This window comes from Salvia splendens, chromosome 1 (genome assembly GCF_004379255.2).
Source record: "Salvia splendens isolate huo1 chromosome 1, SspV2, whole genome shotgun sequence".
In the NCBI taxonomy this organism is placed as follows: domain Eukaryota; kingdom Viridiplantae; phylum Streptophyta; class Magnoliopsida; order Lamiales; family Lamiaceae; genus Salvia; species Salvia splendens.
In genome coordinates this window covers 14,015,506-14,027,620 of record NC_056032.1, presented here as the reverse complement: position 1 = coordinate 14,027,620, position 12,115 = coordinate 14,015,506, and the positions used below count along the sequence as shown (strand labels likewise).

General features: G+C 38.3%; 1 protein-coding gene across 1 annotated transcript; it reads right to left on the bottom strand.

Annotated features, from left to right (window-relative positions):
* Window positions 1-469: 469 nt before the first annotated feature.
* Window positions 470-1,245, bottom strand: LOC121800681. Its single transcript, XM_042200217.1, has 2 exons — window positions 696-1,245; window positions 470-504 (listed from the first exon to the last, which is right to left on the bottom strand). Exons 1-2 carry the CDS (start codon window positions 1,243-1,245, stop codon window positions 470-472), a joined length of 585 nt encoding a protein of 194 aa, XP_042056151.1.
* Window positions 1,246-12,115: the final 10,870 nt, after the last annotated feature.

Sequence of the window (12,115 nt, the reverse complement as noted above, 5' to 3'; positions counted from 1 at the left end):
CCGCTACCGCAATCAGACTCTCGCCGTCGTCGTCGCCCGGTTGGGCAAAAGGCTGCGCAGCGGAGGGCTAGGGGAACCAGCAGCGGTAGCGGGTCGTTCGAGGTCGAATCGGAGGCCCCTGCTCCCCAAGAAAATATCGACCGCCTCGCCCGCGCGCAGTTAACGACAAGCTTGGTCCGGACCATGCATAGGTGGCATAGCACGACCGATCCGCTGTACAAGAGGATGCTGAAGGATGTCATCGATGGATGTCGGCGCGATTTGGGGATGCCCCCCATTGGAGATGATGGCGCCGAGATTAGCGGAGGGGAAAACGGGGGGGCACGGGCGACGGTGACGGCACGGGCGACGGGGGCGGCACGGGCGACGAGGACAGCGCGGAGTGAGCCGGGGATGTTGGATTATGTATTTTTCATTTTTTGAATGACTATGTATTTTGCTTTTTTTCTAACTATGTTTTTTTTATGTTTTATGAATATGTATTTTTGCTCGTATTTTTCTTTCCTGTATTCCGTGTCAAAATTATATTTTCATTTTTACGTAATTAAATTATTGTGATTTTTTTTATTGCGGGATGTCCTAGTGGGAAGGGCGGATTGTGCAGGGGATGTCCTAGTGACGTGACAGTGGGATGGGAAGTTCTAGTGACGTGGCAGGAGGTGTTTTTGGGATGTCCTAGTGGGATGTCCGCCCACTGGAGATGCTCTTATGAAACTCCCCTGCGTAGAAATCGTCATTGCTGTAAAACTCAACACCTTCCCGAACAATCTTCCTACTCTCCAATTCCTCCGATTCCGCCTCGCCGATGAACCATTGCACAGGCTTCGAGTGAGTTCTCGAAGCGAAATGCAAAAATCCTAACCTCTTCCCATACTCATCGCAGATTTGCTTGAAGAAATTGACATTCCTGCTCACTAAACATTTGTTTCTCGAGAGCAAACACAGAAAAATCTTGACGAAAATTAAAGCTGAGAGCAGACTCTCCGAGGTGGCTAAATCGTTCGAAGTGAAGAAGGCGAAGAGCGCGTAGAGGAGGAGGAAGGCGGCGGCCACAGGCGCCGCCACACCGGAGCGAACCGGTGATGGAAGCGGCCTGCTGTGGGGCTTCTGCTCCTCGAGATCCTCCGCGTCGGAATCGGGCGCGATCTCGCTCACCGAAGACAAGTTGTGGATGGATGAGCGGATGGTTGTGGATGAGCTGAGGAGTGAGGAATTCGTTCGAGTGAGCTTCGTCTGACCGTCCATTTTCTGATGAAATTCACTCTCCAGTTTCATCCTCGGAGTTTGATTTTTTTCTCCGACGTCGAACTAAAGCAGCCTCGAAAGGCGTATCGTCATTTGCTCCAGCACCGGTTTCATTTCCGGTGACGGAACCAGTGCAGAATGTTAGCAATTTTAATTTTTTATTTTGAGAGATGGGATGGGAGAGAAGAAGAGAGAGTAAATTTCTTTATTTTTTTAGTTAATTATGGATTAATATTCTAATTTTGTCAAAATTTGCTCAATCGTCCATTGAATATTAGTTTTTAACGGAACCATCCAAAATGGACTGATTTCGGCCAGAGTCGAAATATTTGTGATAAAAAATTTAAAAGATAATGTTTGGCATTTACTCTTTTAATAATACAATAGTATTAGATTTTATCTTCAACAACTTGATTTTCTATTCACACAGGAGTATAATCTTTGTTGAGAGAGTTGGGTTTAAATACGGTAGTCTCCATCACTTTCATTTTCCACTCAAGACTTGCAATTTCTGAAAGAAAAAATATTCGAAAACAGAACCTATGGCAGAACCTAAAAAGTGCGATGGTGAAGAGAGCGTAACGCTAGATCTTCTGAAGAAGAAAATGGATGATTTTGCAAAAGCAAGAGACTGGGAACAATACCACAGCCCAAAAATTCTGCTTCTCGCTCTAGTAAAATCCACTCACACCCACTCTTTTATATTGTGGGTCTCGATCGTTACATTTTTTATTTAATTAACGTCATGGAACTTTTGTTGTTTAATTTGCTCTTCGATATTTTGCCTTTTTAGAGCATCTCCAATAGGTTAGGATAAACGTCAAATAGCCTTCACACTGCCACATCAGCTTCTCACATCAACTGGACATCAAATAGCCCTCACATAGCCTTCACACTACCTATCCACATCACTAATAACAATTATATAATTTAATTTACACTCGTATCAACATACGGAATTTAATTTACGAGACAAATACGGAAAATTCGAATAATAATATTAAAATTTAAAAAGTACATTAATTTTTTTAAAAAAAGTACAATAATTAAAAAAATTACATTTAAAAAATTACATAAATTTGCATAAAAACTAACGCCTTGCAATCCTCCGCGCCCACAACTCTTCAACTAAATCCTTTTGCAGTCGAATATGAGCCTCCGTCTGACGCATGTCGGCATGTGCTTGGAGGAGGGCTTCTTCATCGTGCGGTACCCCCACCTCGTACGTTGGCGGTGGTGACGCCGTGGCTTGGACCTGCTTCATTATCGTCGGTGGCTCAATCAGTCAGTTGTACACCTTCATCTTCGACGATCATGTTGTGCATGATAATACAGGCGTACATTATATCAGCAATGCAGTCGACATGCTACAAACGCGTTGGTCCCTTAACTGCAGCCCATCGAGCTTGAAGCACACCAAATGCGCGCTCCACGTCCTTTTGAAAAACAAAAAAAAAATTTTAAATCCGACGCCGGTTTGGCGCCGATCCGGGACACACAATGGCGCCCGTGAGGATCGGTGTCGGAACCGGCGTCAGCGCGGGAATCGGCATGGCGACGCCGATTTCGCCGACGCCGGTTCCAATGGTTCGGCGTCAAACCGGCGTCGGCGAAAAATCGGCGTCGCGGTGGTGACGCCGGTTATTGGAGATGCTCTAACATCCCCTATCGGAGCATTTCGTGGGACACATAAACGGTAAAATTGAATCATCGGCTACAATATTTGTTACACTAAAGTCGAAAAGTGTGGCTTTAAATATATTATGACTTTGCTCAACATTATTATTCTTTGTACTCCCTCCGTCTCAATAAATATGCAACATTTGCTTTTTGGCACGGGATTTTATGTAGTGTTGTTTTGTGAGTTAATGAATAGAAAGTAAAGTAAGAGAGAAGAAAAAGTAGAGAGATTATTGTTTTCATTTTTAGAAACGTTTCATTTTTAATGGGACAGAACAAAAAGGAAAACGTTTCATTTCTAATGGGACAGAGGGAGTATCTCCTAAATATGAAATTGCTTCGTTTTGTGTATTTTTTTTATGGAGCTGTCAAAAATAAACATTCAATCCAAACTAATGTCTTTGACAGTGTTATTATAATAAATCGTGATTGATTAGAAAGAATTAATTAAAATTCAAAAATTCTTCGGTTGTTTTATGATTTTCTTCTAGAACCTTATGTTTTGAACATTCTTATCCCCTGGAAATGAAATTGGTCTGTTTTTGTTCTTTATTTACGGAGCCGTAAAAGATAAATGGTTAATCCAAATTAAATTTATGTTAGTGTAATTCAGCCTAACAAGTGGTCAACCCGGTCTACCCATTGAATCATGAATGGATAGTTTTGTTGGTTCGTTTACCGGTCTGATTTTTAAAACATTGCTATCAACCAACAATATCAACGGAGAAGAAACGAAGTGAGTGTGAGTGTGTGTTTTATCATTAGTGTGTTAGACCATCCACTACGCTGTCTCTATACCGTCCTTTAAGTACTATTTAACCACTATTTGAGGGCCCCACTGTACTTTATTCATCCATCCCTTAACTAAGGGACGGAACCTGCAACGCTCCGTCCCTTAACCGTCCCTTATTCCGTCCCTTAATTACTATTCATTCAATTTCATTTTTATTTTTTTTCCAACCCAATTCAATTAAAACAAACACACTTCATTAAAATTAAAATAACATTACAGCATAAAATAAAAATACAACTTAAAATTTTTTTAAAAAAATATAATTAAAATCTTAAAAAAATAAAAATGACATAATTTAAAATACAATTTTATATGGACATCCTTGAATGTTTTATGTTTCACTTTCGATGTGGGACAAAATCATTCTTGGATGTCTCTATAAAAGAGAAACAACCAAGAATGATTTTGTCCCACATCGAAAGTGAAACATAAAACATTTAAGGATGTCTCTATAAAAGAAGAACAACCAAGAATGATTTTATCCCACATCAAAAGTGAAACATAAAACATTCAAGGTTGTCTCTATAAAAGAGAAGCAACCATGAATTATTTTGTCCCACATCGAAAGTGGAACATAAAACATTCAAAGTTGTCTCTATAAAAGAGAAGCAACCAATAATGACTTTGTCCCACATCGAAAGTGGAACATAAAACATTCAAGGTTGTCTCTATAAAAGAGAAGCAACCAAGAATGACTTTGTCCCATATCGAAAGTGGAATATAAAACATTCAAGGTTGTCTCTATAAAAGAGAAGCAACCAAGAATGAGTTTCATAAATTCGCAAGCCCATCAAATATATGTGGGCTATTACGAATTTCTTGTATTTATTTATTTGTAAAAATTGTTTTTAAATATAAAAACAATTTTTATAAATAAAAAGTATTTTTTTTAAAATTCGATTTTTTAAAAAAAAATTGATTTATTGCGTCAGCACGTGACGACGCCCACTCGCGGGCCGGCGAGTGGGCGTCACGCATGACGCCGGGTCGCGCCACGTCGCCTAGGCGCGTGGCGAGACGGCCCATCGCTTGTCTCGGCGACACGGGACGCGGGACGGGACGGGACGGGACGGCGAGCTGCAACGCGTCGCGCGACGGACCCGTCTCTCCGGGACGGGTCGCGGGACGCCGGCGCGACGCGTAGTGGATGCTCTTACCAAATGACATCGTTTTGTCCACACATATTTTTGAAGACACACAACCTCGATTTTGCACATATTAAAAAGTTGAGATGATTGCGAATTTTTCAAACTTGGTGATTTATAGTTCTATTTTTTAAAAATGCGATATCAAGGAATTTAATCAAACTTAGTCATTTACTTCCTCATTTCCACAAGAATATGCACTTTTGGTTGGGCATGATTTAAAAACATAATCGATAAAGTAAGAGAAAGATAGAAATAAAAAGTAACTAAAGTATTATCGGTGGAAAATGAGTCTTATCTCATTAGAAAGAAAGGAGTTTTCAAAATTAGAAAGTGCATACTCTTGTGAGACGGACTAAAAAGGAAACAGCGCATACTCTTTTGGGATGGAGGGAGTATTTTGTTAACTGTTATCATCGTTTTGTCCACGTAGATATTCGGGTTGACACATTCACATCTATTTTCCCCAAAATAATAAATAATCTCTCTCTCCTCGAATAGGAGTCTCGTTTTTCTATTTTAGTCCGTCCGTGAATATGGGTCCCTATTCATTTTTACAATAAATGAAGTGGGACTCTCCATTAACTTTTTCCATTCATTTTTTTTACATTTATTAAAACTCGTACTTGAAATAAATGATACTCCTAACGGTAGACTGAAGATGTATCAAGTTATTGTGAATTTTTCAAGTTTAATGATTTATTGTTTTGTTTTTGAAAAGTATAAGACCAATCAGATTTTTTTAAATGTGTGATTTATTTGACGATTTTTCCTTTAAAAAGGTAAAGTATTTTTAACGTAGTATATAGGCGTATAATTATTGGTGAAGACATAGAAAATGAAATTCTTAACTCAAGTAAATACGAAAAATTATTATAAAATAGGTTTGAGTACTAAATAATTGAAGAATTTTCTTTATTATAAACACGATCATAAAGCATTTTATACATACTACTACTCCCTTTTAATGAGTTGTAAAGATTAACCGTTGATTCGGAAATCTGCATTTACATAAATGAGATTTTGGGGTATCCGAATCCAAATCTGGTTTTTATTTACTCGAAATGTTTTTGGATACCCTGAACATCCAACTTGAGTATCAGCATGAGCCAAGCCGACGCTCCAGTGGGGACTTCGGTACCGGTCCTAGTAGTCCATGGGCGGACCCATGTATACAATGGGTAGGGCTAAAGCCTTTACTAGAATTGTATTTTGAGTTTTTTTCTTTCATAAATTTTTATAATTTATCCAAATTTAAGATAAATTATCATGTAAAAGCTCTTATAAAATATTTAAAACACTCAAAGATATACTTTAAAATAAAATTTAGAAATCACAGCCCTTATAGTTATTTATTTCTGCGTCCGCCCCTGTAGTAGTCCCACAATAGACGCCCCTGCCTGTGTTTGTGCTACACGTTTTTTAAATGAAGAAGGAAGGAGGAGGGGAAGAGGAAAGGGAGAAGAAGACAACGGAAAAGGAGAGAAGTAGAAAGTTACTCCTTCCTTCCGTGAAATGTTATCTAGTTTTACAATTTTAGTCCGTCGGTAAAAAGTTATACACTTTACTTTTTTTACTATTTTTAGTAAATAAACTCCACTTCTCACTAACTCTTTACCTTCCACTACTTTTAATAAATGGATACCAATTTTCCGATACTTGGGGTCCACTATTTACTTTATGTGCATTTAAGAATTGGAAGAATACCATACTCCATACATTACTATATTATTTAGTTTTGGATTCTTTCAATCTACTTGCTCTATTTTTTTCTTTTATAAAAACTTTTTCATCGATCTTCAAACGGAGTATAATTTTTTTTTCTTTCCTTTTCTGTTTAATTTTTAAACTTCAATTTCATTAATCTTATGTAAGAAAAATGCTTCAAATAGCTTTAGATGGAGAAAGTATGATATAATAATGATTTTATATTTAACGGATTATTTTGCATATCTCATATTATCTCAATTTATGTTTATCTATTTTAAACATAAAATGTTAGTAGTTGTTTAAGTAATAAAAATTTGCTCAAAATCTAATTAATTTATTTGAAAGTAGAATACAAAAATCATGGATTTTAATTTTTTTATTAGAATACATTTTTTTCTTTTTCTTATTTTAATAAAATGCAATCATTTTAAAAATTACCAATAAATGACATTTTGTAATCAGATGTGATAATTGGGAAATATTGAAAGTTTCTGATTAAATATTATATGAAATTTTACTAATTTTATAATTTGAATGAATATTTTCTTATATAAATTTGTATTTAAAATTCATTATGTATTTTTGTTTTCATGATTTTATAAATTTGTAAATATATGTTATATTATTCTCGCGTCTCATATAGATAGAGATTTTGGAGACGACATAAATTTTAATGCTAAATTGATAAAATATGAAAGAAATAGAAAGAAAAAATTATTGAAGTGTTGTTAGTTGAGAATGAGGTCCACATCATAATAAAAAAAATTAACAAAAAATGGAAGTAGACTATTTTTGCGAGACAAATCAAAATGAAAAAAAAGAGACTATTTTTGTAAGACGGAGAAAGTATTTTTTACAATATCAACATCAATTTATTCAAATTTATAGTTCCGTCCGTACCTGAAACCCAAATTAAAAAAAATACACTAATAAGCACAAATCAACTACTTCAATTAAACAACCCGTCTATCAGAGCATCCACTATAGGGGCGGCGCGCCGGCCACCCCGGAAACGCCAAGGACGCGGCTATCTATAGTGGGCGGGGTGTCCACCCGGTAGCGGACAAAATTTTCAGGGCGGTAGGGCGATCGGTGACTAGGCGCCGAGGACGCGCCTACCGCGGTGCGCCGCGCCGGCCGGCGAGCCGGCCTATAGCGCGGCGGTGAGCGGCGCACCGGTTAGGGGCGGACGATTTTTTTTTCATTTTTTTTTAAAATTTAATTTAATTTACCTATAAATACACCTCATTCCCTTCATTATTTTCACACTATTCCAACTCTTCACTCAACATTTCTCTTACTAAAATTTGTGGATTCCATTGGTAATAAAAATGGACGATTTGTGGAATGAAGCGTGGAATTCTCTGATTCAAGAGGTGCAGAACAAGCCGACGAAGAGGATGCGGCGCGCGCGGCGGAATTGGCGGAGGCCGCGATCCCTCGTGAGATTATTGCTCGTCGGACCATCCAACGAGACCATAGCGGAGAGCACCAGTGGCTAATGGCGGACTACTTTGTGGATAACCCCCGTTATCCACCCGAGATTTTCCGTCGGCTTTTCAGAATGTCGCAACGGCTCTTCACCCATATAGCGACGAATTTGGCGGAGCGGTACATGTGCTTCACCCTCCGGAGTGATTGCACTGACCGGATCTGGCTGTCTGGCTGTCTACTTTTCAGAAATGCACCACTACAATTAGGCAGCTTGCCTATGTCGGACCGGCTGATATGTTCGACGAATACCTACAGATGGGTGAGACGACTAGCCTAACGGAGCTCAGGCAGTTTTTAAGGGGATCCGGGAAATCTTTGGCCCGGAGTTCCTACGAAAGCCAACCTCTGATGAGTGCTAGAGACTACTAGATATGCACGGTTTGGTGCACGGTTTCCCAAGGATGTTAGGGACCATCGATTACATGCATTGGGAGTGGAAAAACTGCCCGGTGGCGTGGAAAGACCAGTTCACTACTGGTTTCAAAAGCAAAGGTCCATCGATGATTCTGGAAGCCGTTGCTGACTACCGCTTGCGGATATGGCATGCGTATTTCGGTGTTGCAGGTTCGAACAACGACATCAACGTTCTACAGTCATCGCCTCTCTTCAATGATGAGTGCTGGGGGGAGGGTCCAGAAATCAGCTTCGTAGCCAACGGAACGCAGTACAACAGGGGGGGTACTATTTGGCAGATGGGATATACCCTCGTTGGCCCGTATTCGTCAAGACAGTTCGCCAACGGTTGGACCGAAGAAATAATATTTTGACCGAAAACAAGAGGCTGCTCGGAAGGATGTTGAGCGAGCTTTTGGTGTGCTCCAAGCGCGATGGGCCATTATACAGTGCCCGACACGAGTTTGGCACGAAGATGATGTCTCGAATATTATGGTTAACATGTATCATATTGCACTATATGATAATAGAAGATGAAGGCTTTGCTGTGGAGCGCTGGGCACCGGAAGATGGTGCAAGTTCAAGTCACGGTGTTGCCTCCGTGCTGATACAGATGGGTGTACCACGTAATAATGAATATTTCCTCCAACGTTTCACTGATATGTGCAGGAGCACAACATATACCACACTCCAGGCCGATTTGATTGAAGAGGTATGGGCACGTAGGGGAGGGGGCGCAACGTGAAGAAGTGGTGTGATTTTCCGTAGATTAAATTTTCGTTGTATAATTTTTCTATTACTTTAATACGACGAAATTTAGTATTCAACTTTAATTTATTTAATTATAGCTGTTTTTTTTTTCTAATTATGTGTTGTCCGATAATTTTTATTATAATTGAATTAAAATATATAAAAAATAAAATAAAATGAAAATTGGCTAAAAAAAGTGTCCACTATAGCCGCGGACACTTTTTTTTTGGCGCAGACAAATAAAAAGTGGCTATGGACAAAAAAAGTGATGGGGCTATTGGAAGTGTCCACCTTATAGTGGATGCTCTCAGCAAAACATATGCACATGCAGATTTAAACATATTGTACAACCCTAAATACAATGGATCTTCATCCTACATGTTACTCTGTCCATTTTCCAATAGGAGTCCATGTTAATCCGTCTTCCATTAGTAATACGTGTTCATTGCAAAACTGGACAACATTTCACGGACGGAGGGAGTAATAGGCTTCTCATTCCACTAACACCATTTCACTTTTTTTTAATTATCAAACTAATACTTCTCCTTCCCACAAAAATAGAAATTTTATTCATTTTCGTATGATCTATAAAAATAACACACTTCTATTTTTGGTAAGTCTTTTCTTTTTAATGAGATGTGCCTCATTTTTCACTAACAATACTCCAATTACTTTTTCTTTCTACCTCTCTCTTACTTTACTTGTGTATTAAAACATGTCCTCCCAAAAGTTTTTTATTTTTATGGGCCGGAGGGAGTATCATTTTTCACCAACTTTCTTTACATTTTTATTTTTTTTTGGTTTGACCACGCGTGTGCCGAACCCACCTTAGGCGAATTCGACTAATCCTGCTCGACTAGGTTTGCGGATAAAGGCCGAAAGTATAATTGTATTACGATATATCATATCGAAATCCGATGTACCAAAGTTTGATACTCTCTCCGTCTCATAATAGATGTCACTATTTCCTTTTTAGTTTTTTTTTCAAAGACGCCCTTGTGGGCGGGGGGTTTAGGCAGACCCCCAACCCGTAAATAAAATCAAAATATAATGTTCCAAAACATGATCATTAGCCCAAAAGTGACTAAGATCCAAAGCAAGAACATGAAAAAACAGACCGGGGATCCCACAAGCTGGGATCCTCAATGCTATCAAGGGAAAAAATAGGGCTAAATAAACAAAAGGAAGCAGTATAACTGAGATAAATCTAACTATCATGAGAACAAGATTAACCCACATCTCTACGTCGAAAACGGAAGTTAGGATATCCCAACTGGTCCATCCTAACTAGCGCCTTGAGATACCGAGGCGCAGAGATTGGGTCATAATAAGTAAGGGCAGGGGTCTGAGCCCCCCTACCTGCCAGAAAGTCGGCAACCCGGTTCCCTTCTCTGTAGATATGTGAGAACCGAACATGCCGCTGAGCAGTCATACGCCGGATCAAAGCCATGTGATGTCTAATACCCGCAGAGCCTAGTCGTCCAGATGACAACAAGGTAACCAGAGCTGCTGAGTCAAGCTCAATCCAAATGTGGGTCGAAAGCTCCATCGCCATCCCCAAACCCCGAATCAGAGCCAACAGCTCCGCCTCAAAGCTCGATGATGCGGTAATCGGAGAGCAGAAGCCCGTAGAAGGCCTCCATCCGGGCCTCGAACCAATCCTCCCTCCCCCGCCTCCAGCGTCGATGCAGAGAAGGCACCATCAGTGTTCAACTTCACCCACGGGGCATCAGGGGGATGCCATAAGACCATGAGTGACCGCAGTCAGGCATGAAATCAACCGACGGCGAGCATCCCCTCCAATGTGTCGGGGTGATCCTGCCGGCTAGAACAAACACGTGCAGGTGATGAGTGACCTGCCAAATAACATGTGAGTGACTGAAACTTTTTCCTTTTTAGTTTTTTTACAAAAGATGTCACATTTCCTTTTTTTGAAAAAAAGTCTCTCACATTAACATATAGCATTTTCTCTCACCATTCAACACACAAAACAACATATCCTAAAATCTCTTGTCATTATCGAAGTGTGTTATCTATTATGGGACGGAGGGAGTACAACATACTAAAAAGGTGGTACGATAACAATATTAGAATTGACCATACTGAAAATTTGATATAGCGAATTGCAGTATATCGAAACTTTTGGATAAAACAAATATTTGATATTCACTCATACCAAAATTTCAATACGATATATACACAGTATGATATATTACTAACCCACCCTTAGATATTTATGCTTTGCTTATGTAGATCAGCAATAAAGGTTTAAGTCAACTACAATCATCATAAGTTCATAACCACAATTAATTGATCATTAATCTTATTTTTCACAGAATCTCAATCTGTATTCAATTAATTACTTGATAATTTCTTAATTACATTAATTTAGATTTTTAAAGATAAATTATGTAATTTGGAAGTCAAAATACTTTATATTAAAACCAATGACTTTTGTAAATAATAGTATAAATTTTTAAACAAAATATGAATTTTGGTTTTCACGTCAAACACAAATCTGACGTGAAATAAATGAGATAATTGAAAATATATCAAAGCAATGATATAATTAACTATTTTTTTAAATTATGGGATTAATAAGCATTTTACCAAATTTAATGACTTCATGACATTTTGCACATAATATTTATAGATCTTAATCAACATCGTTTCACTAGAGAAGTCAAACAAGATAGTTTTCATTGGAAACGTTCCGTAATATTTGAATTTTTAGGAAATATTAAGTCAAAATACTTTGTTTTAATTTGTATTTTATATTTTTCATATTAAAAAATTATTTACTTTTGTGTACTATATACAAATTTGTAAAAAAAAATTGAATTTTAGCTTAATGTCATACGCAATTTCTCGAAAGATAAATAATGAGACAACTAAAAAATATTAA